Raw genomic sequence first — 26,555 nt, forward strand, 5'->3', positions numbered from 1 at the left:
TCTTATAAAAATGTCAGTTTTTTCAATTTAGAAGTGACAATAAGAAAAACATCCAACCCAACTCATTCGGAACTCAAGAGAACAGACAAGCAAGAGTGTGCTCAATCATACGCAGTCAGAGGATGTTATAGCCATTTCAACAGGTGTGAAATTTGAAAGTTACCATTATAGTTAACTAAAACTGGATTACATCATTTCTAATCCAAACTAAATCAGACATGACATATATCAAGAATGTAAGAATTCAATTCATCTGAAACAGCTACTTGTAGAAGTGTATTATAAACACTGATGTTTTAAGGAGAGTGATGATCCTGTAAGCATGTAATACGCAATTGGACAGAAAAATATTGACATTTTAGTCCTTTTTTTATACCAAGGAAAAAAGAACATTCAGTGAACACATTCCAGATGAAATAAATTTTACAAAAAGAAAAAAAAAGATCAAGGCTGAGAAATTCAATTTGCCATGAAGAACTTCAGAAATCAGACTTTTTTGCCTAACACCACAAATTCTGGAGATTTCTGTGAAAATATAGACATTAAGCACATCTAAATAAATATAAATCAAGATAGGGCATATAATTCAATAAATAACCACAGGATAACCGACTATGTCATCTCCAATGAACAGATTCCAAAGTAATCAGCATGGGAATGGGAAAGACAGGTTTTAACCTTAGATAATTCTAGCAATACCCAAATAGGATTACAATATTATAAGTATTTATGCCCAAATGTTAGTTTTAATGACAAAGTAACTCAATATTCACACAGGGATAGTTTCATTCATAATTTATTGAATTGCAAATTAGATTGTTATGCTAGTTAGAGAATAAATCTCCAAAAATATCTTGGCAGGCTCCTGAATGTCTAAGTGTATGCCAACATTATTGGACTGTTTAAATTATTAGAAGCTAAGAATATGAAGTACTTATCAAGGTTTCAACAATAAAAATATTTTTTAAAATACCATATTTGGTAATAAATTAGATTTATAGAAATTGATAATTCAAAATAAATTAAACCTGAGTTATAAATGCCTCCTACCCTGCCCACCCCCAGCATACATAACTTCTATCACATTTTCTTTTCAACCTATGTGCCTCCAACTTTAATAAGCATACATATTCCTTGAGGATCTCATTAGATGCAGTTTCTGATTGAATAATTCTGTTGTGGGGCCTGAGGGTCCACATTTCTAACAAGCTACAAATGAAGCTAATGCTGGTCTTTAGACCACCCTTGAGCAGCAAGGTGACCTAAAGTATAGTGAAGATGATTTCTGGCCTAACAGACTGTATGGTTTTACAGATTCAAGGCCGTAAGATTCTGGAATCAAACATAACCACAAATGATCACAAAAAATAAGTCTTGGAAGAAAATAATGTTTTAGTTAAGTGAAAGCTTGAAGTATACCAGATTGGCAGTGTTTCTATTTTACAGTGACACCTTTGATAACAATATAAATCAGGACACCAAGTTCTTGTAACTTGAAATAGTTACCATAGCTTGAGGCTCTCTTCCAGTTCATTCAAGTCCAGAAAATTCAAGCCAGCACACTGCAAAACCACTATGAAAAATCTTTAATGGTTAACTGTCCATATAAATTACTTATAAACTTGCTTTAAGCTATCCCATCTCCTCCTCCTCTTTCAACAAATAAATGCTTTTTCTTCTGTCTTGTAGCTAAACAGCGTGTCACACCCAATGCCCCTCCCTTTAAAAATCGAACAAAATTGTCTCCAACCAAAGGACCCAATGCAAAGAGGTTGGCTTCTTTAACACATTCGTAGGTATATGCATCTATTTCCACAGGATTACTCTTACATGTGATTGGCTGGCTTGAGTTATGGCCCAGATAACACCCTTGCTCCTTCAGAAAAGACAGATTGGGATGAGAACCTATCAGTACTACTGCCGCAGAAAGCTTAAATATTTTTTTCAATCCAGAGAGGCTTTGAAGAATGCATTTCATGTCCGACGTAAAGGAAAGCACATGGTGCTCAGGAAAACTGGTATAATCAGATAAAAGATTGGAGTCTACAGAATATGACTGAGTACACATCATATGATAGACTTTATGGTATTCTGGATAAAGCTTTTTGGGAAGCTGTTTGAAAATTAAGCTTGGATCAGTTACCCGTCTGCGAAATACATGAATCACAGGAATATTATTGTTGTAAGCACACAGTACCGCATCAGCTGCGGTAAGCCCAGAACCTACAATTAACACTGGATCCACTTTGCCACGCAACTTTCCTTTGCTTATAGCAGCTCCAAATTCAGGCATTGAATGAAACACAAAAGGAAAATCTTCCCCTTCAATGTCCAGATGGGCAGGAGAATCCAACGTTCCAGTTGCCAGAGCTACGTTCTCAGCAAAGAGACAGAAGGGAACATGGGAACCATCCGCTATTCGCTGATAACCCCTGATTTCCCAATTTCTCTTGATAAATGTAGACTTCTCTATCTGTAAATGCTGTGTTGAAATATTTCTGTCTTGTCCATCGTCACCATCTTGATGATCTCTGTAGAGTCTTGATACAGAGGTGATGTAAGTATTCTCTCTGAAATTCTTCTGAAGACCCATGACTTTTACATAGTGTTTGTAGTAGCGAGCTATTTCCTCTGGCATAACTCGATCTCCTTTTAGGTTTCTAAAAAAAGGAAAAATACCCTATGAGGAGAGTACTGTGACAGTTTCCATGATTATTCCTGCTCCATCTATTAAGCTATTATATAGATCTTTTTAATTCCTCTGGACTGTCTTAGGTATAAATGATCAAAGAAAGCTTTTTTCTTTAGTTAAAAATGTTAAAGAATTAGTTTTATCAACAGAAGTCCCATGAGGGTAGAGACTGTATTTTAATGCATCTGTTTCCCCAGTGCCTTGCATAGATCTGTTCAGATTAGCTACCTTTATCAATAAATTTATTAAATAAATGAATTAAAATGTGGAGATAGACTTTTATAGTCTATCACACAACTGTAACAAATTCAGTCTATACACTATTCAGTCTACATACTGTAATACACTGAATTAGATTATAATTAATATTCTGCAGGTCTAACTATAGTATATATAATTCTTAAAGATAATATATATGATCTTGACATGATTTTTTGTGAGTTGCTATTTTCCTAATGACTGAAAATTCACATCAGTCTTCTGAAAATCATCTTATATCTAAGGACATAAAACATCTGTTTTCCTGTTCATAAAGAAATCTATAAATACAGTAATGTACTTTTTTGATAAAGAGAAGATTCTTTCATTTTCCGCTTGAACTTTAAAGCAACAGGCATTAGTACCCCTAAACCCTGGGCCCCAATTAGAAATAAGTAGCACTAAAAACGTGCCAAATAATTTCACATAATTCATTACAAATTATAACTGGAAGAAGTTCATAAAAGTTCTTAAAATTTAAGATTTAAAATATGTTAATTCCCACTTTTCACAGAAACCCTATGTAGTAGTTAATACTATTATAATCTCCATTTTATGAATGACGAAATTAACAGCTAATTTAAGTTACTTGACCATGGTCACAACATTCTTAGAAGTTAAGAGAGGATTCAAGAGTCAGTCTCTCAAGATCTGATAGTCAACACTATGCAAAGGCAGGAAGTAAAGCCAGTTTTTTAATCACAAGATTCTTTTCCACATATTACTTCAATACACAATGTGCCCAATGTAAAAGGATGAACACTTCTAGCACATAAAAAAACATAAAGCTTCCCCTTTACCCGTATCACAAAAAGAATGTTGAGCAATTTTCAGATGCTTATGAAAATCAAGAACTTGTACAACTTGCCTGACTTTACTACTTTTCATTTCAAACCCATATAAAATTCATTTTTAAAAAATCCAAAAGAGGGGTGAGGGGGGTGGCCTGGCTGGCTCATTCAGAAAAGCATGTGATTCTTAATCTCAGGGTCATGAGTTCAAGCCCCACGCTGGGTGCTGGGATTACGTAAATAAATAAAATTAAAAAAAAAAAAAGGAATATTTGAAATGTTTAATCTCAGTGATTCATGCTGCCCTGAATTTGCTCTCCTTAAATCTTCTCAAATTAAGGATAATGTCTATGGAGTACTATATGGTTTCTATCTAGCAGGAAGTCAAGCACTCAAATGTGTACAACCCTGTTCTAACAAAGGTTAAGTAACTTCCTGCTTTGCTTTATTGTTTCTGTGAGCAAATTAGATTAGCTGTATTAGCAATTCCTATCTAATTTAATACTACTATTGAATATAAGGCTTTTCACATTACTTCTCTTTTTAAATTTTGAGTATTTTCAATGTTCATAGCAGCATTGTCTACAACAGCTAAACTGTGGAAGGAGCCAAGATGCCCTTCAACAGACGAATGGATAAAGATGTGGTCCATACATACAATGGAATATTACTCAGCCATCAGAAAGAAGGATTACCCAACATTTGTAGCAACATGGACGGACTGGAGGAGATTATGCTAAGTGAAATAAGTCAAGCAGAGAAAGACAATTATCATATGGTTTCACTCATTTGTGGAACATAAGTAACAGCAGGGAGATCAGTAGAAGGAAGGGAAGAATGAAGGGGGGGTAAACAGAAGGGGGAATGAACCAGGAGAGACTATGGACTCTGGGAAACAAACTGAGAGTTTCAGACGGGAGGGGGGTGGGGGATTGGGATAGGCCAGTGATGGGTATTAAGGAGGGCACATATTGCATGGAGCACTGGGTGTTATACGCAAACAATGAATCACGGAACACTACATCAAAAACTAATGATGTACTATATGGTGACTAACATAATAAAAAATTAAAAAATTTAAAAAATAAATAAATTTTGGGTATTTTCCCCCAAATATACTTATATTCTTCCAAGTAGAGCTTTCTTCTTTCTTACATCTATTTTCATATTTCTTAATAAATATTTACCTCTATAGTAGCCAATAGGGTAACCAATCACATCAAAGATTCTGGCTTATTCCATCACTCTAAATTATTAGTCATATGCACTATTCTATTCTGAAAGCCAAACACTACAGCTATATATACATGAGACATCCACACACAAACTTGTATATCGACTGATAAAAATAAGTAAGTGCAGAAAGGATTTGTGGGTGGATGAGAAACTAAACAGAGTGGCTTAACAGGAAAGTGGGATAAACCCATAATTAACGAAAGCAAAGGAATCCAATCTGTTTTATAACATCTCTAAATGGAAACTAGCTCATGATCACTGCTACAAAGAGGTTTGATTTGAGAGACATAGATTTATATTATTCCTCTGAGACAGAATCACAAATACTTTGAAATTTGCCGAGGGACTTTCCCACTGTACATTGAAGAACTGTGACAGCTGGATCTTTACCTTCGTTTGCTAGATATCCAATCTTTAAATTTAAGTCCTGGCAGCTCCATCCAATTTCCAAAGCTGATTGTCAACATGGAACCTTCCATATTCTGTATGAATAAAAAATGCACAAATACATTTAAGCAGTAACACGGATTTTTAAAAAAACCAAATCCATCTTCATTCACTATAATTAAGAGTCTGGATAAAGTCTCCTTATCCAGACTCTTTCAGCTGAAAGAAGTTCTAAATGGTTGTGTAAACTACAAATACTTTCATCATTTTGTAGGATCTATATTCCTTCTTTCATAAAGTTATACACTTATAAAACAAGTTTATAATATTGCCAGATGCCTATACAATGTTAATAGCTTCAGCCTATAATAATATAATTCAGATATAGAATATGTTAGATGAACAAATCAGTATTTTCACTTTTTAAGCAAAAGGGAAAAAATTCATTAATTTCTAAGGCTTTAGATGTATATCCACTTTAATATTAACAGATTTTTTAAAAAATGCACAGCAAAACAGCTTTTTCCCCTCCATCAATTATAATTACAAAGTCTAAGCTGGTTTGGATACAGCAACATCTCTTTCTAAAACTAGGGAAAACAGCAGTGGTTACCTGATTAAGAACAGACTCACTGCCGAAGCTAATGCTGCCTTTCAGGAAGTGAGCCCTTCAAGCTCCCTTGTCCTACTTACTTCTTTCTGCTCTGCTCACTACAAAGCAACAAAAAGCCCAAGGGCCAAGAGCACCTGTCCCGATAACCTCAATGATCTCTTTCAACCAACTCTTTTAGGCTATGGTTTTTTCTTAACTCTTCTTGTCCTGTTTCTGTACAACCCAGTACTAGGAATGGTACTTATTATTGTAGTTATTGTTACTGACTAACATTTCCAAGCACTTACTATGTGCTGGGCCTCATGAAGCTTATTACTCATGACGGTGTGTAGATCACCACCAGAGAGAAGGCATCGAGCTGCTGCTCAGCTGCTCTGAGGCAGACTGGGCCTGATACCAGGATCCGAACCAAGGAGATGGAAAATATCACAAGGGAAACTGTTAAGAATTTAGTATATACTGAAGTTATCTGGAGCCATAATTGTCTCATCTGAAACTCAAAAACCTTAAGGAACTAATATTCCACTTTCAACAATCTAAACTTTATTCCCACGGCACCAGTTCTTCCAGTTAGTTGCAAGCCCCAGTCTTCCTTGTTTTCCCTTATGCTATGAATGCCTGCTGTCAGGGAGACTATAGTATATTAAGGGACACAAACCTGACAGAAGTACTAGGGGTATACAGAAAAAGAAGAGAATATTTCTTAAAGGACACCAATGGGCTGTGAGGAGTATCCATTAGGGAGAATATTCCAGGCAGAATAAAGATGTTAAAAGGATTTTATAAAGAGAAAGAACAGTAGTGTCCTTCAAGAAATTAAAAGAAGTTCAGCCTTATGCAGGGAATTATTAACAGGCTTAGGTTGCTTAAACTGTGCACGTTACTAAGAAAGGTCTGTCTTTAGGACTGGCTTTTGGCCACTTCCTAGGAAACAACCCCTGAGCTCTTAGAATATTCTACCCAATGAGTGACTTTTTGTATGCCAGAGGCCTGGGGCCCTGCTGTACCTGTAACTGTAGAGTGTAACTGTTAAGTTCTTAACAATGAGACATATGGTGAACACCAGTGTTTGCTTTGGGAACAGAGGAGGTCAGTCACGTGGGTGCTGCTTTTCTACATGACTGACCCCCAGAAAACCCTGGACACCAAGGTGTGGGTGAGCATCCCTGGTTGGCAACTCTTTACACATGTCACAAATCATTGTTGGGAGAATTAAATGTAGCCCCCTGCAACTCCACTAAAAATGAACACTCAAAAACTGGAGCTTGTTTTGTCCTGGACTTCATTTCATGAGCTTTTTCCCTTTAATGATTCTAATCTGTATCCTTTCACTGTAATAAACTATAACTGTTGAGTACACCACCTTTAAGGAGTCTTGTGAATCCTAGTGAATCTACAGCCTGAGCGTGAACCAGGACCCCAGAAAGAGTATTCTGGAGCATGGAATGTAAGAGAGCAGTAAAGCAAGAAAGCCAAGTAGGGGCTAGATCACCCAGGCTATGGTAAAATACATTAGTGAGTTTGCATACTATTCATTAGATGAATTGAGAGCAGCTACAGGGTTTCATGCATGGGTGTAACATTCAAATGTGTGTTTTAGAAAGATAACTCTGGCCTTGGTATGGAGATTGTACTGAAGAAAAATAGTCTGGAGTAGGAAACCTTTGCAATAATTTGGGGTGAAGATGATGATGGCCAAACACAATTACGATGGGGAAAAGTAGGGTGGAAGGACTCACAATATGTTTATGAGAAAGAATGGAGAAAATACAATAATTGGTTTGAAGTGGGAGTTGAGGCAAGAACAATCGAAGATTTCTGGCTTGAGTAACTACATTCCAGTGCTATTACTACATGATAAGGAAATGAAGAGATCTGATGACAAAGATGATTGGTTATGTAGACATGCTGAGTTTGAGAACACCTACAGAATAATCAAGAGAAGGTATCTAGGTGAATACGTAAGAGAAAGCAATGTGGGCCAGGACTCTTGATTTGGGAATCACTCAGCATTCACATGCAAGTCACTAAAGTATATGAGACACGCCAGGGACAATGAAGAGTATAAAAAGGCAAGACCGTGGCTTGGCACGGAGTTTACAGTCTTCTGTAACCACAAGGTAATGAAAAGGGCTGACTGAACAGGAAGAAAAACAAGGAGATGAAAGGTTCAGAGAATCTAAGAGGCTTGCATCGCTGTCAAATGATGCAGAGGTCAGGAAAGATAAATTTTGAGACTATCAAACTGAGCAAAAAAGGAAGTTACCAACCTTTAAAAAGCAGAAAAGGCAGTGACAGAAGCTAGAGTGAAGTCAGCTAAGGAATAGGAGGCAAAGGCATAAAAATAATGGATAGGTAACTATTTCAAGAAGGCAGCTCTAAAGCAAGAATACAGATAAACTAATGCATAAAAACTTTTTAATAATAGAAAATAATTTTAGTATATTTATATACTGATAAACAGGAGCTGCTAGAGAAACTTAAGATACGAGAAGGGGAAAATCAAATAAGCGATATCCTTGGAGAAGACAGGGGTCCAGAACACAGCTGGAAGGTTAGTCTTAGATAGAAGTGACACCACTTCTATAGTAACAGGGGATAAGAAACAAAGAGGTAGTAGCACGATTGCAGATGTTTGCAGGTTTAAGCGCAAAATTATGGAAGTTCAATCCTGAGGGATTCTATTTTCTAAGAATCAAGAGTATTTCTAAGTCAGGTGAAAAAAAAGGGATAGAGATTTGAGAAGAACATTTAATAAGGAAATACCAAAGGATGACTAAGTAGTGTTCAGGACCCAAATGAGGTTGGAGAATACTTTTCACAGCTGTACAACTTTTTTTTTCCCCCTGGCAATGTTTCATAGCTTAAGTATAGGAAAAGATAAAGTAGACAGTTCTATAAATTGCTATTTTGGCCAAGCCCATGTGATAGAAGGACGATGGGTCAAGAAACTACGGAACCTAAGCTGGGTAGGTAAGGGGTTAAGATCAGGGTCTCAAACTCCCTGTGTCTGATGATTAGGTACAGTATAATCGGGTGATACAGCTGGAAGAATAAAAAGTTGTGATCAAAAAGTAAGATATTTGAAAATTTAGGTTTTCACTGAGTCGTCACAGTGGAGCCACTGGAGTTAGTATCGGAGGAGGAATGGAAGAGGAGATCACTGAGAATGAAGAGATGAAGAGGCTAAGAGGTTAAGGTGTTGCTTCTGTGTCACATAGGTAAAGGTACTCAAATTGACAGTAAAACTTGGGATACAATGGAAAAGCATGACTTAGGTGCCACAGATTCAACAATTGAGGGGGACAATCTGGAACGGTCGAGGAACTAGAAGATGACATGACCTGTTCAAAGGAACGGGGATTCTGACAGAAGAGCAATGGGGAATAAAGAGAACCCCAACCTCACTAGTCAACCTGATAGGACTTGGGGCCAAGGGAGAGTGAACAGACTCCACTTCAGGGGGCTGCAGCGAGACCAGTATCTTCAGGAAAGCAAGATTTCACAGAAGGGAGTAAAAGCAGCTTATAATAACTGAAATGGTTAAAAGTAAACACAAGCTTGTTTATTAGCAAATGGAGTTTTAGGGGTACATTGTCAGAAAGTCTGGAAGTGAGGAGAGTGGTGAGAAACCGGATCACAAGAGAAGCAGAGAACTATACAGAAGTGACGAGAGGACAGATGACTTAGGGAGCTCACATCCTGAGTAATAACTGAGGTTAACTAGCATGCATGTGAAGCATGGCAGCAGACGGTGGTCTCAAAAGACAGTACTACAGTCAAGAGCTTCAAGATTAAGGTATGGAATGCAGAGGTGGGAGGGAATAAATAATTACGCCTCGAAAAGTCAGGTAACTTCATAGAAGTGATGCTTAAAAAATGGATAATAGCTAAAATACCATTTATTTATATCCCTATTCTAGTGGATATCCTATATGATGCATGAAAAAAATTCAGTGTTAAGTATATTCCAGCTTTACCATGGATTCAAATGTGTCTTAAGTAATCAAGGCTTACCCATGCTTTAAATTTCCTATATATAAGTGGAAGAAATGAAATAACACAGATTACTGTCTGTACATTTTTCTAAGCAGGAAAATATAAGTACAATAAAACCTCAGGAATTTAGAGAAGCATTATGCATTATGGCTTTTTTAAGAAATACTGTTTAACAATGCTGACTAACAGCACAAATATAAACACTTAACGTCAAAGGCACAGATAATGTTAGTTGCTATCCATAACCATTAAGGAAATTAAGATTAAGAAAGGAGTTGGTGATATATTTAATCTAGAAAGTCCCCCAAATACCTTAAAACAGTCACTTATTAAATGTAAGTAACTAGTTAGAAATACAGCATTGCACTAATATAGGAATATTCAATTGAAGTCTGTACTGAAGATCTGATATTTAATGTTAAAATTCCAATGAAATCCTTATTCATAAATAGCAAAAATTATTTAACATTTATTTGTATAACAAATGAGCATTCACTACACATATCAGATGCCATATTAACTGCTAAGGACACAGGAGAAAAGAAAAATTATTAGTTCCTGACCTCTAAAGAAATGCACTGAATTTTTATGTTAATTCTCTGGTTTAACCCCTGCCATGAACTGAATTTGTGTCACCCCCAAAAATGCATATGCTGAAGCCCTAGCCCCAGTGTCATGGTATTTGGAGATGAGGCCTTTGGGAGGTAATTAGGGCTACAGGAGGTCATGAGAGTGGTGCCCTCATGAAAGGATTAGTGGCTTTATTAGAAGACGGGCAGAGGGGAGGAAGGATGATGCACCAAGAAAGGTGCTGTCTACAAACGAGGAAAAGAGCCCTCACACGAACGGAACAGGCTGGCACCTTGATCCTGAACTTTTCAGCCTCCACACTATGAAATTAATATCTGTTGTTTAAGGCACTCAGTCTATGCTATTTCATTACAGCAGCCCAAGCAGATTAGCACTTCTTTCTTTTATAATCCATTTTTCACTTAAGATATTGAAAACATAGGGAAATAATGGGTATTGGTATGAAATACTCTGTGAGATTTTATAAAGTCTGAAATGAATTTAAAACTTTTTACTGTGCAAAACATTGCTGAAATATTTTCTATGTAGTTCTTGTAAAATAGTATAGAGAAGCTTATTCTGAGAGTATACTGGTAATCAAACTTGGCTTAACTTCTCGTAACCCATTATTTTACTGAACACCATTAAAATTCTCAGATAAAGATGTGGTAAGCGTATCTAACAAATGATAACGTACATTTTATTGAACGGCATTAAAATTCTCAGATAAAAATGTAGTGAACGTATATAATGTATGATAACGTTGTATCTCATAATTTTCAAAATTCAAATGGCCGTATCAAGATGACATATGATAACTCACGCACACTATAAAACGTGAAGAAAAACATACTCACATGCCAAGCTCCACCAGGTGGACCTTTACCAAGAACTAAGTGAGGGATGTAATGATGTTGTTCTAATTTCCAATGCAAAACGGATGGATAATCATAGCCAAAGTCAGCATCTGGATGAAGAAGTGTGTCAAAAAGGACTGCAACTGGATTGGATGATCGGCCCTCAAGGCCCTCAGACAGGTATTCTAAGTCCTGAATGAATTTTTCAAAAAAAAAAACAAAGGAAAAAGGCAGAGTTTGAAGGAAAAAACCAAAAAAACAAAAAGCCTCAGCTGTTAAACAGTGAAAGCCATTACTCTAATCCAGCATTTCCCAGATAGCGTTGCTATAAAACACTCATGTTCCTTGAGATCTTGGTAGATTCTTTGGTTAAATGAATAAAAGACTGGATTTCAACAAAACTAATCAGATCCTTTCACTGCAATACTTGAAGATGCATTTACTCCATTAATATGCCTTAATAGGTCTACTGTCACATTCCAATAACAAAAAGCAGCACTTCCCAAACTTATTTGAACATAGAGCACCTTCTAAAACGCCCACCAGGAAATAATTTGGGAAATTCTGCTCTCATCAATTCAGGAAAATAAGCAAGTAATTTGACAGAACATATTTACAAATTGAAAATAAAAATGATAGAGAATGTTATTTAGAAGAAAGGATTTTCAACTGAGAAATACAACCTTCTTTGAGTATTTAAAAAAAAAAAAAAGCAAAAAGATTGACATCTAAGAAATACCTGATCAACAATGGAAAGATGTCTTGCTTCTTCTAATTTACTATGTAAGATTGTATTTGGATGTATTGCTTCTGATGATAAATATGGTCTGTAGCCTGATAACATATAAGAAAGGCAGATTCCTGAGGGTCCATTTCCTATTAAAAAAAAAATGGTGGAGAGGTTCATCATGTGTCTTAATACTCTTATTCCTTGGTTTTTCTCAAAGATGCATGTTCTCCCTTAACAATTTGTCTTCCTTCTCTAAACTCTTAAAACCAAGTATTCATAAGATACTGACTTTTGTTTTCTCTGTTTTCTTTTGGGAGTCTCATCTACTTGAAGCTTTAGGTCTCTACGCTATTGACCCCAAATTAGACCTGTACGCTGACCTCTTGCCCAAAAATACATCCCACATTTCCATAGGCCACTTCTTCACTCCACCTAGTTGAATGACTAATAATTTAATCACAGTATGTTCAAAAGTATATTCATGAGTTCCTTCATCCCATCCCCTTTCATAGTCTGGTGCTAACAAAATCCTAAATTAATCAGGTTCTGAATCTAAATTGATTTAGTTACTATATCCATTCAGTTGTCTTTGTTAGTGTCACTCCTATACTCTCAGGAGACAGAAGTCTCTTGTTCGTCCTAAAGATACACCTATTCCAAAATCATTTCACATTCAAAGTTCGGATAGATGAATTTTGATAAAAGAAGGTCCTCATCATACTACCCCCTTCATTTGGAAAGCTTTAACTGCTTGCTTCTGCCTATCCAGTGCTCACCATGTTCTGGTCCCAACCATCTTTCCAGACCCATCTCCTAGTAGTGTCTTCCTGTATTTTTAAATGTTTCAACTAAAACCAAACTGGGTTTTTGTTGAACCCTGGTGAACTGGCTCCATTTCTGTGGTTCCTTTAGTCTAGGTTTTCACTTCTCTATTATCTCCATCTACCAAAAATATAATCCAAATGGGATAACTGCTAGCCTCAGGAAGAAAATTCTGTTCCATTCTCTAATATTTTGCCCCAAATAAAAGAAGCTCAAAGATGTAAATATGAAAAGCAAAATCAAGAATATTAGAAAATGGATTCCTACTTCTACTTATAATACTGAAGTGGGAAGCCTTTAAGCATGACACAAAATTCAAAAGACAGAAAGGAAAGTAAACCACTGACTTCATAAAAATTAAAAACAAATGAGATCTGAGGCAAAGAGTTAATTTCCTTGAATCAAAAGCAAAGAGACAAAACTAAAGAATAAATATCACAAGATAATATCAATATAGATAAAAGATACAGAAAAAGCATTTAACAAAACCCAACACCTATTCATGATGAAAAAAAAAACAACTCAGCAAACTCAAATAGAGGGATACTTCCTCAACTTGATAAAGAGTATCTACAGTAAACCTACAACTAACATCATACTTAATGGTGAAAAACTAGACGCTTTCCCTCTACGGTCAAGAACAAGACAAGGATGTCTCTTCCCATCATTCCTACTCAACATACACCATGACAGAAGTCATAGTTCATGCAATAAGAAAAGGAAATACAGACTTTAGAAAGAAATAAAACTGTCTTTGTTCAAAAATACCATGATTTCTATGTAGAAAATCCCAAAGAACGGACCAAACAACTCCCAGAACATCAAGATTGCACAATACAAGTTAATACATAAAAGCCAATTTCTTTCCTGTACACCAGCAATGAACAGGTGGCATTTGAAATTAAATATACAACACTGCTTAATATGTGAATGTGCCCACACACACACCCCCACACAAATACTTGTGTCTGAATCCAACTATATATATTTAAGATATCTATATATATAAGATGTACACAAGGAAAACCACAAAACTGATGAAAGAGCCCAAAGATATCTAAATAGATGCTCATGAATAAGAAGATTTGATATTGTTAAGATGTCACCTCTTCTCAGCTTGATCTACAGATTCAATGCAATCCGAGTAAAAATCCCAGCAAATTATTTTGTGGATATAAACTAACTCTAAAGTTTGAATGGAAAGGTAAAGAGCCAGAATAGTGAACACAATATTGAAGCAGCAAGTCAAGACCAACATCATCCAAACTCAAGTCTTACCATAAAACTGTAATCAACAAGATAGTGTGGAAATTATTAAAAAGTAGACAAATCAACAGAACTGAAGAGAGCTCAGAGATAGATTCTCACAAATATAGTCAACTTATTTTTGACAAAGGAGCAAAGGCAATCCAATGGAGAAAGGATAGTCTTTTCAACAAATGGTACTAGAACAACTGGCCATCTACATGCAAAAATATGAATCTAGGTATTAACCTTTCATCTTTTACAAAAATTAACTCAAAATAGATCACAGACCTAAATACAAAGCACAAAATAATAAAACGTCTAAGAAGATAAAATAGGGGAAAATCTAGGTGACCTTGGGTTTGACAGTAAGTGTTTAGATATAACACTAAAAGCAGGATCATCCATGGAAGAAAAAAACTGATAAACAGGGCTTCATTAAAATTTAAAATTTCTGCTCTGCAAAAGACACTATTCAGAGTGAAAAGCTAAGTCACACTGCGAGAAAATATTTGCAGAACGTAACATATACAAAGAACTCTTGAATCTCAACCGTAAGAATATAACCTAATCAATTAAAAAGTACACAAAGGATCTGAACAGACATTTCAAAGAGACACAGATAACAAATAAGCATATGAAAAGATGGTCATCGTGTATGATTACAGCACTGCAAATTAAAGCAATGGGGTACCACTACACATCCATCAAAATGGCTAAAATCCAAAATGGACAATACCAAATGCTGCAAAGACTTAGAGAAACAGCAACTTTCATTCATAGTTGTTGGGAATGCAAAATGATACAGCCACTTTGGAGGACAGTTTGACAGTTTCTTAAAAAGCTAAACATAGTCTTATGATCCAATGATCACTCTCCTAGGTATTTACCCAAATGAGTTGAAAACTCAATGACTATGCAAAAACCTACACATGCATGTTTACAGCAGCTTTACTTATAATTGTCAAAATTGTCAGCAACCGAGATGTCCTTCAATAAGTGCATAAACAAACTCAAACACCCATACAATGGAATAGTATTCAGTGATAAAAAAGAAATGAGCTATCAAGCCATGAAAAGACATAGACAAATCTTTAAGGCATACTATTAAGTGAAAGAAGCCAGTATGAAAAGATTCCATACTGTGTAATCCCATGAATATGATATTCTAAATAAATGAAAACTACACAGACAGTAAAAGATCAGTGGTTGCCAGGGGTTGGGGGTTGGGGGACAGGATAAATACGTGAAGCACAGAAGATTTTTAGGGCAGTGAAACTATTCTGTAGGATACTATAATTGTGGACGTAGGACATAACACATTCAGCAAAACCCACAGAACTGTACAACACAAAAAGTGAACCCTAAGGCAAACTACAAATTTTAGCTAATAATAATGTATAGTCAGAGGTTCATCAATTACAACAAATGCAACACACGAATTCAAGATACTAATAATAGGGGAAACTGGAGGTGGCAGGAGAAAGGGAGTATATGAGAACTCTCTGTACTTTCTACTCGATTTTCATGTAGAAAACAGCTCTAAAAAATAAAATCTATTAATTAAAATAAACATTAAATAAATACAAAATAGGGGACTTAGATCTGAGGCAAAGAGCTAAGTTCCTTAAATCAAAAAGAAACAACACACAACAGACATAGGCAGAAAATACAAACAGGCAGTTCACAGACAAATAAATACATAGGTGGCATTCTCTCTCACTCCCAAAGACTGTCTCCATCCTAACCCCAAGAACCTGGGAGTGTTACCTTATATAACAAAAGCTGACTCTGCAGATGTGATTTAATATCTTGAGATGGGAAGAATACCCTGGATCATAAAGGTGGACCCCATCTAATTATACCAGTCCTTAAAAAGAGAGACTCTTTCCCAGGTTTGGTGAGGGGGAAAGGGGACAATGAAAGAAGGTTAAGAGAGAACCAACACTGTGGACTTTGAAAATGGAGAAAGAGTCCAGGAGTCAAGAAATGTGACTAACCTCTAGAAACTGGAAAAAGCAAGGAAACAAACTTTCTACCCTAGAGACTCCGGAAAGGAATGCAGTCTTGCTGACACCCTGACTTTAGCTCACTGAGTAGTGTTGGACTTCTGACCTATAGAGCAGCGAGATAATAAATTTACATTGTTTAAAGCCACTGTGTTTGTGGAAAGTTGTTTTGACAGCAACAGAAAACATACATATTAAGGAAATTAGTTCTTTCTCTGTGCTCTGGTGGAGTGCTACTGCCAGCAGTAACAGTCCCATGGGCACCGGGTTAAGCTACTCATTGGCTAGTTGACGCAAAACACAAACAGATTGGTTTGGGGGGAGTGAGGTGGACAGGTACAAATGACAGTACTTTTTCCTTTTCTGACCCACCCACAGCCAGCTAGAACCAGAATAGGGTTCCTTTACTCATGCCAACACACTCAGGCTGAAAAACCAGTGCTGAACAGAAGTGAGAAAACAGAACATGAGGTATAGTCCCCAAGACACCTGGATGTGAACTACTACACACACCGTCACCTCTATCATCACCCCTAACAAGAAATCTAGGACAGAACAATCTTGCTTTCCTCTTTTCCTCCCTCCCTTCCTTCACTGTATCCCCCATAAGCCAGTGAGAGGACAGGACCATCTCTCCTTCCTGTTAAAAGAGGCTATCAGGGGAGCCTGGGTGGCTCAGTGGGTTAAACGTTTGATGCTCTATTTTCGCTCAGATCCTGAGATCTCAGGTCGTGGGATCAAGTCCCACATTGAGCTCCATGCTCAGTAGGTCAGTGTTCCCAGACTAAAAGCAGCACCGTTGCTGGAGATTCTTTCTTCCGCTCCCTCCACCCCTCCCCCACCTCACACGTGCATATGTGCTCTCTCTCTCAAATAAATTTAAAAAAGGGGGGGGCTTTAAAAGAAATAAAGAAGCTATATGCCATCAAGGTATGTTATGCCCCATAATTCTTTCCTAAAGCTTGCTTCCCACCATAGTCTGATTTATTAAGTTTGAATACTAGATGCAAGATATATGTGACAGGTAGTTAAAAACATGCAATAAAACAAAATCATAAGAAAATCTATTATTCTGAAGTCTTTAGGTTGTATTAATAGCTTAATTTTTAATATTTTCTATGCCTATCTGCTGAGGTGGTACAAAGGCTATATAACACTAACACTACGGTAAAGGTCACTGTAACACTACAGCAGAGTACCACAACATTCACTACTGGGAACCCATTATTAGCTCGCACAAGTCTTCTGAGTTGCCCTGTGTCTCCCCCAACAGAGCGCTCTAGGGTTGTAAGGCATAATCCAATAATGCACACAGAATGTTCCGTATAGGGCTCTATCAATCCTGGTTACAATCGTTGCCATGACACTACCATAATAATTAACACAACTGATTGACAGTATTTTAACACAATAGGGCAATACCAATCCTTCAATGAAAAAAATGTTACATTCTAACACAGCATCTAATATCAGATAAACTAATTACTCTCTCCAAAGATTTGGTTATTGGTTACTTGAGTGTATCCAAAAACCTACGACTAGACTACTTCTCAATACAATCCTAAGAACTTGCGCCCTGTAACTAGGCATATATAGTAGTAAGGATCAGGATTGTAATTTTAAGAGTTAAAGTGCAGTACTTACCTATTACTACCATAGGCAAAGTCACTGATGAATCTTCCAGTAAAGAAGTTTCTTCAACTAATGGCATAGCTTTAACTTTCTGCCCCAAATTATCACCAAAATATTGCACGAAGGAATTAAAAATCTCTCCTTCGGTTTCAGTGTCACTGTAGTTTCTTTAAAAAAAAAAAAAAAGAAAGAAAGAAAGAAAGAAAAAAGAAACAAAAAACAAGAGATATAGTCAATACACCCTTTATAAAAACCTGTCTTTCTTCAGATTTAACTTAGGCCATAAAATATTCAACAGTTCCATAAAAGGAGAAAAAGAAATTCTTCTGATTAATACTTTCAAATTAGTAGCTTAGCATACCTGTCAACCTGTACCATTTTTAACGTCAGGAATCCTAAATAGCTGCTAAGGTTTCTGTAGTACCACGTCGGCAAGCCCCACACAAGTTCTACAGCTGCAGCTCTTTGAAGACCAAAGAGACAGCATCGCATTGGGCATTTTTACAATTCTCTGAGATTTCCTAGGAACGGCTAGTTTCTCTTTTAATTTTTTTCTCATTAACAAAAAGGTAAGTGCACTAGAGGTGGTGTATTTGGAACAAAATAGTCATAATATTTTAAGGAAAAGTTAACTGTACTTATGTATTACAAGTTGTGTATTTTGGCAAAAGAAATGAGGTTTATACATCTTGTTAATTCTCAGATATTGAAAATTAGAAACATCTTTATGTCGATTTCCAATCTACCTTCTTTCCCAGTTGTCTCCCTAGGAACTAGATTTAGCATTCTGACATGCTCACGAAATACATGGAGTAGCCTTCGGACACAGTTAATGTTCCGCATTACACTAGTGATTACTTCAGACCAGAATCCCCAAATTATCTTTCATATTTATAAAGTCAGCAGCAGGCCGATAACTGAGTACCAACTATGGTGAATGCGCTTACTGCTCCCAAAATGACAAACATGGAGTGGATCAGTTATTTCATAGGACTCACAGATTCCAGAAGAGAATGGTAAATGGAAAGAATTAGGCAGAGACCAAAATTTCTGCTTCCCTATAACCTCCCAAGGTCCCAGTCTACCCTAGGATAGAGTGGAATACTCCAGGATATGCTGATAGCCTTCCCGAAGAAGGTATAACCTCCACCCCAAATATCTGGGCTCCTCTAATGACACATGGCCTTTTGGGGCCAGAATAGATACCCTTCGGACATGTCTATTAGGGAAAGCCCCTGCTCACACGGAAGCCTGCTCCTAGAAAAAGTATCTTATGCTCAATCCACCCCTTTCAGATCATTCCTTCTCTGAGCAAATCCAGGTATATTAGTTACCCTGCCTGCTTCTGCTTCTTGGCAGCTGAACTCAAATGAGTGAATTATGCTCAGGCCTATTTCTGTATTTCTTCTGAATGTGGGCCAAGGACAGGTCCCCCAGCTCCCTTTGGATGCTTCTGATCAAAGTCCTTTTGGATACCCAGGCCTGATTAATCTTGTGGTGGTTGTGAAGGCCACAATTGTTTTTTAAAAGATGCACATCTCATCTTCAGTCTCTTCCAGATATTCCCATCTCAAACACTGTTGTTCCTGTATATATAACCCAGGAAATTAAAAAAAAAAAAAAAAAAGATTATCACTTTAACTTCTTATTCATCAAAGAGATGTTTCCTTCCAAACTTAACAAACATTTCCTCCTTTTCAAGTGTGCAATTCAGGGTTTTTAGTACAATCACAAGGTTTTGCAATCACCACTATTAATTCCAGAAAAATTTTATCGCCCTAAAATAACCTAAGTTAATAGTAGTAAACTAGTTAGTAATAAACTATGTTACCCATTAGAACTCATTCTCCATTCTTCCTTCCCTCCAGCTACTGGGGACCACTAATCTACTTTCAGTCTTGCTGGATTTGCCTCTTCTGGAAATTTCATATAAATGGAACCTCTCACACATTACGTGGCCTTTTGTGTCTGGCTTTTTCCACTCAGCATGTTTTCAAGCTTCACCCACAGTGTAGGACGTATTGGTACTTGATTTCTTTTCATGCCTAAGTAATATTCCACTGTAGAGACAGAACACACTTTGTTTGTTCACAAACTGGTGAGCACTTGAGTTGCACTTTTTGGCTATACAAATAATGCTGTGAACATTCGTGTATAAACTGTGTGTGGATAAGTGTTTTTGTATCTCTTAAGAGTACATGCAATGGCTGGATCATAAATTCTGTTTAACATCTCAAGAAATTGCCAAACTGTTTTCTAAAGTAGCTAAAACACTTTACATTCCCACCAGCAACATAAGAGGGTTCCAACTTTTCCACATCCTCACCAACACTTTTTTTTTTTTTTAGCTACCCTTGTTGGTGTGAAGTGACATCTCACTGCAGTTTTGACTTGATTTCCCTAACAACTAATAAAGTTGAGCATCTTTTCATATACTTTTTAGCCATTCGTATTATCTTCTTTGTAGAAATATTCTTCACCCACTTTCAAACTGGGCTTTTTATTGTTGAGCTTTAAAAATTCTTTATATATGTAGAGCACAAGTTCCTTTTCACATATATGATTTGCAAATATTTTCTCCCATTCTGTGGGTTGTCTTTCCCTTTCTTTGTTGTCTTTTGAATCACAAAAGTGTTGATTTTTGATCGAGTCCAATTTATTTCTTCATTTGCTGCTGTGCTTTTGGTGTCTAAGAAACCACTCCCTAATCCAAGATCACCAAGATTTACTCCTATTTTTTATAGTTCTAGTTTTTTCATCCATTTTGAGTTAATTCTTATACATGTGATGTGTGAGGTAAGAGTCCAACTCCATTCTTTTGCTTGTGGATATCCATTTGTCCTGGAATCATCTGTCGAAGAGATTGTAATTTCCCTCTTTGTTCTGTGATCCCATGGAAGACCAACCGACCATAAATATAAGGATTTATTTCTGAACTCTCAATTCTATTCCACTGATGTATGTTAATCATTATGCAAGCCCCACACTGTCTTGCTTAGTGTTTCTTTGTAGTAAATTCTGAAATTAGGAGGTGGAAATTCTCCGACTTTATTCTTTTTCAAGTTGTCTTGGCTATTCTGGGTTCCCTGCAATTCCAAATTTTAGATCTTTTCATTTCTGCAAAAAAAGGCTGCTAGGATTTTGATAAGACTGCAATACATTTATAGATCACTTTGAGGAATACTAAGCTTTTCAATCCATGAACATGGGATTCCTTTTACTTAGGCCTTCTTTAGTTCTTCTCAATGATGTTTCATAGTTTTTGATGTACAAGTCCTAAGACTTAGGAGTAAGTATTTCACTCTTTCTGATGCTAGTGTAAATGGAATTTTATTAATTTCACTGTCAGACTGTTCATTGTTAGTGTGTAGAAATAGGACTGATTTTTGTTATGTTGATCTTGTATTCTCCAATGTTGCTTATTCATTTATTAGGTCTAGTACATTTTGTGTGTGTGCCTCCAACAATTTAGTCTGTTCCAAGACTCTAGGACATTAAGTAAAGCCAAGGTTTTAGCTTATCTAAATTCTCTATACAGTGTAATTTATTCTGATTTTCTACTGCTCATTAGTATAATCTGTACATATGCAATATGCATATAACCTATAATATTGGTATGTATACAATATGTATATGACCTATAATATTGGTATAAACTATCTGTAATAAACTTGCATGGTATTTGATAAACTTAATACAGATTAACACAGATGAAAAGAGAAGCAAACAAAAAACAAAAGTATGGTTCACTGGTTTTGCATAAAGCAACAATGAAACAAAGGCCTCCTGGCACGTATTCTTTCTAAAAAATTCAGAGCCTAAGTTATAATTCAGTATTACCGCACATGTTTTATAACATTCATACTATATCACAGGTCTATGAACAGTTTCAACTTCTACTTGAGATATCCAACTTGATCAATGTTATATTTAAAACAAGTATTTTGAGTAATAAAAAAATCTACTTTTCCTTTATTTGGAATACTAAGTTAGAAAAAATAAAATTACATTTTAGGAAATAGTAAACAGCACTATACACACATGCAAAAATAGTTGCCCTATTAGGCATAAAGACTATCTGATATTTAAGAGGATTTTGGAGAACTTCCATCTTTTGTTCTTGAAATGTTATAGTCCAGTTTTGAAACAAATTTAAGAGGTTGGCACAGGCATAAAATTTGGGTAACAAAAAGCCTTTTCTCACATCTAGCAATACTTCTTTAAAGGCTCAAACTCAAATGAAATGCTTTAGTATCTGAATTTTTGTAGTCTTTGGAAGCATGCTCCTAAATTGTCACCAAATTGATGCTACTATATGAGAAAAAGGTTCTAATGTCACAAATGAAGTCAGTCACGCTGTTCCTCTTCCAAAACAGTAGGTATGGAATAATCAGTGGACAGTTCGAAAGTCAGTGGACATTTAATCACAATACCTATTTCTTTCAGGTACTGCACAAGATCCAAAATACACAGGTTGTCACAAACTGTTTTAAAATGTGTGTTCCTAAGAAAACTGCTCAAAAAAATGGCATGAGTAAATTATAAACACCTTCCTAAAGAAGAGGTCCTAAATGCTTTATTTTTTTAAACTGAGATACAATGCAGCTATTTTTTACAATGGAAATAAGGTTTATTAATCACAATTTTTATTTTTTGGCTAGCAAGGCTTGTTTTCCTTTATCCCTCAAGATCAAAACATACCAACTACTTTGTCTTCATCTCCTCCAAATTTCTGTACAAAATGGTAAGCATATGGTATCCACAACCAAGGGTTAGCTGATAGATATGAATCCCGACTTGCGTCCTTAGAGTTCAACTATACCAAAAGCAGATAAAAGGCTTTTAAACAGCAGTTTCTGAAAGGTAGGTTAATTTCTCAAGGGGCTTCAGTTTAACAAGTTTCACTAGAGGAACCTGTTTTCTTAAACTCTCCAAAGTGGATCTGATACTCTGAAACCAATGTCTGTCAGATAGTCAACAAAGTTGCCTAAAACTTAAAATCAGCAGTTTATTACATAAAACTTTTTTTTAAATATCCAGAATTTAGAAACCCCACAAAACTCACTGAGAAGATGGGTAAGCCCGAACTATTACTCTCTATTAAAATAGGAGTTCTGAACCTTCTTTGTGCCTTACACTCCTCACAATTTGGTGAAACTTCTGAACCTCTTCGTTGATTATTATTAAACACATAAAAGATACATAGGATTTACAAGGAAACCAATTACATTAAAATACAGTTATAAAAAGTAAACTTGGGACATGTTTATTTGCACTTCTCTATTGTATTAAATAACAAGTTTGGCGATGTGTAATTACTGTGATTTTGAAGAAATAAGCATATAGTATTTCTAGATATGTGCAACTGTGATATGAAAATATTAGTGAATTTTATTGATGACACAATACTATGTGTCAAAATACTATGTGACTTGTTGATTATATTCGTAATTCAAAGACATTAGATTTTGGTTGAAGTTTAGCAAAAATATCGGTTGCACCTTTCTTTACCTGCAAGTTCATGGCCACTTAAATTCTACCTATGAACTCCAATTTTAAAACTCTTGATGTGAGTTTCATATTTTGAGAACATTTTATAGAGCATTATTCTAACACATTCATATATGCAAAGTAAGGTAATTTACGAAAGTCTTAGCTAAGTTTAACATTTCTTCACAACAGGGTTAAAACCACTTCCAAGTGCCTTTAGCCTTTCTCCCCATAACTGACTTAAGCTGTTGCCAACTGTGCAAAAGAACATATACTCACTTTTATTTTAAATGCATTAACCTCATCACCCTTAAGAACTTTCCCATGAGTCTTGAATTGCCACCTTTTTCAAATTTCTGTAATATACGGCTTACAATGACAAGCATCTTAGAACAAAGTTTTAGCACCTACTTGTAACCAGACCATCACACTTAAAACAATTTCCTACCTCCTTTGAACCCAATAACTTAGATTATTACGTTTATTTAAAAATATATAAAGACTGTAAAGGTGGGGTAGGGAGGAATCTTCGCAATCCTTCACTCAAACTTTGCACTACTTGGAAGTCTCGGGTCGCAGTAACAGACTCGTAACGGGTCTAGCTAGTTTAGAAGTCCCGTGACTGGCCCCGTCCAGGAGAGGAAAAGGGGACAACAGAGGAGAGTCCCCCCGGAGCGAGGTGGCCCCCAACAGAAGCTGCCGAGGCGGGAACCCTGACCAGGCAGGAGCCAGGAGGAAGTGGCGGCCGAGGCGAGAGGCCGCTGCAGTCCAGGCGCTCGCCCCCCCCCCACCCCGACCCGACCCCGCCCGGCCTCTGCCCATCTCGGCCCTGGCACGGCCGCGGGGCCGGGAAGCGCTCCACCCCCCTCCCGCTCCTATCCCCTCCGCTCCCCGGCAGAGAAGTCACCTGAAATGACCGGCCAGGGAGCAGCGGCAGCACCACACCGGCATGGAGCGCGGCGCACGGGGCGCCTGAGCGCGACCGCCGCGGCCGCCGCCACCGCCTGCCCCGGCTGGGCTGCCCGTTCGGGGCGCCCGCCCACTCGCCCGGGGTCGCGGGGTCCACGGGGCGCCAGCGCCCCGCGCGTCGCCGTTGCCGCGGCTGCCCGGAAGCTGCGGTTCAGCAGCCGGCCGGGCTCTGGCGCCCCGAACTCTGCCTTAGGATAGCGGCTTCCGCTCCTCGCCTGCGGGGAGCCAGACGCCAGCGGCTGATGATCTGGGGGCGCCGCGATGGGGGCGGAACGGGGCGGGGACGCTGCGACGGCTGCGGCGGAGGCGCGCGGGCTCCTCCTCGCAGGTGCGGCGGCGGCGGGCGAGGCCGGCGATTGGTGGAGACGCGGCCGGGGCGAGGGGCCGGGCCTGACGGAGCGGCGGCTGCGCGGGCCGGGGGCCGAGGTCCGCGCGCCAACCGGACCGCTGCGGAGGCAAGCGGGGCTTCGGGCCTCGCCCCGAGTCCCGCGGCCCCTCCGCGTGCATCCTACCCGCGGCCTGGGGGGTTAGCAGGGCTGGTCGGATGCGCGTCGAGAGGGCCGGGTGATGAGAGGAAGAGAAAGCTGCTCAACGGGGCAGCGGAACGGCTCGGGGGAAGCCCTGCGTACAGCGCGGCCTCCGCGACCGGGGAGCAACGCGGCGTTCGCGCGGACTCCCACCGAGGAGGCCAGGGAAAGGCCCAGAGTCCCACCCAGGAAACCCACCTTAGCGCCTTTTCTCGCGCTGGTCTGGGCGCAGACGCGAGGAGCTCCTGCGCGCTTCTCGCTCTCCACCCAGCCTCACAATCGCCGGGGGCGTGGTGGGGGTGGGGGAAAACACACCAAACCACAGGTGCTCGGGCTCCACCCCCAACTGTTCTGATTGTGGAAGTCCCGCTTCCTGAATGCGGGGAGCCTCCCTTCCCTAAGTAAGTGGCTCGCAAACATTCACTAGTGTGAGAATCACCTGCGTTGCTGGCCAAAAATATAGGTACTTAGCCCCGCCCAAGCCTTACTGAGTCCGTTTCCGGGCGGGGGAAAGGGCGGGAACGTGTATTGTCAGTCCCTCCAGGTGAACGTGATTCAAGAAAAGTTAGAGTAAGTACTGAGTAATGAGTGTCCCTCTTCGAAGTCAAAAAATAGAGAAGGGAAAAACTAGAAGTAATTAATTGCATGTACTGTTAGACATAGATGTCTTTGTAGTCCCACTTCCAAAAAGCCCAATTATTTTTGCGGTTAACATATAAGATACATAGTTTCTGCTTTTAAATAGTTTTTTATTTAAGTTCTTAAGTTTTGCCGAATGTTGTCATTGAACGAACTTTCACGTAGCAGGTATTTTAGATTCTGTGGAGCTTAACAGAAAGTTGTAGGACTCAGCCTGCCTCCAGGATTATAAAAAAATTCTGTTTTTTCTCTTCTTTGTCTTATTGACAATTTGACACGTTCATTTCATTTAATGTTGTCTCGAAAAGTGAAGTATGAAGTTACTTTTCTGTTAATAGTCATAACATTATCCTTTTAAGGGACCTAAATTCCTAAAATGTATGCCAATCCAGAGAATTGAAATACTTAAAATAGTAAGAATGTTTATAAGTACTTTGTGTAATTTTTCCTTTATGGCTTTGTTTTTACTTTGAGTTTTCTTGAAGTATTTCAGATCAAATAGCAAAGTGGGCATATCAAATTTTAGACTTAATCTGGTTTGTATTTAAACCTTGTGAACTTGCTATTATGGTTTATACTTTATAATAGTTTATGATTAAATCAGGCCACAATGACTACATTACGATTTTTCTTACAGATAATGAGGCACGTCAGAGTTTTTGTATTTTTTTTTTAAGATTTTATTTATTTATTTGACAGAGATAGAGACAGCCAGCGAGAGAGGGAACACAAGCAGGGGGAGTGGGAGAGGAAGAAGCAGGCTCATAGTGGAGGAGCCTGATGCGGGGCTCCATCCCGGAACACCGGGATCATGCCCTGAGCCGAAGGCAGACGCTTAACCGCTGTGCCACCCAGGCGCCCCTGAGTTTTTGTATTTTTTTAAAGATTTTATTTATTTGTCAGAGAGAAAGAGAGAGCATGAGCAGGGGGACGCACAGAGGAAGAAACAGGCTCCTCGCTGAGCAAGGAGCTAATGTGCATGGGACTCCATCCCAGGACCCTGGGATCATGACCTGAGCCGAAGGCAGACACTCAACCAACTGAGCCACCCAGGCGTCCCTGAGTTTTTGTATTTTTATTTTGAATTGT

The 26,555-nt window shown here is 38.1% G+C and overlaps 1 protein-coding gene across 6 annotated transcripts; it reads right to left on the reverse strand.

The window, feature by feature from the left end:
* Positions 1–780: 780 nt before the first annotated feature.
* Positions 781–25,113, reverse strand: OSGIN2 (oxidative stress induced growth inhibitor family member 2). Of its 6 annotated transcripts, XM_045806008.2 has the most exons (8): positions 24,239–24,578; positions 22,543–22,657; positions 19,176–19,427; positions 17,854–18,008; positions 12,143–12,279; positions 11,404–11,595; positions 5,368–5,459; positions 781–2,660 (listed from the first exon to the last, which is right to left on the reverse strand). In XM_045806008.2, exons 4-8 carry the CDS (start codon positions 17,918–17,920, stop codon positions 1,628–1,630), a joined length of 1,521 nt encoding a protein of 506 aa, XP_045661964.1. In that variant the 5' UTR covers positions 17,921–18,008; positions 19,176–19,427; positions 22,543–22,657; positions 24,239–24,578; the 3' UTR covers positions 781–1,627. The 6 variants fall into 6 exon arrangements, with proteins under 6 accessions (XP_045661964.1, XP_045661965.1, XP_087720880.1 ...); XM_045806009.2 differs by lacking the exon at positions 22,543–22,657; XM_087864754.1 differs by lacking the exon at positions 24,239–24,578 and having other exon boundaries at positions 22,543–24,093.
* Positions 25,114–26,555: the final 1,442 nt, after the last annotated feature.

Source organism: Ursus americanus, chromosome 9 (genome assembly GCF_024610735.1).
Source record: "Ursus americanus isolate L20-20 chromosome 9, mUrsAme1.1.p, whole genome shotgun sequence".
Classification (NCBI taxonomy): Eukaryota; Metazoa; Chordata; class Mammalia; order Carnivora; family Ursidae; genus Ursus; species Ursus americanus.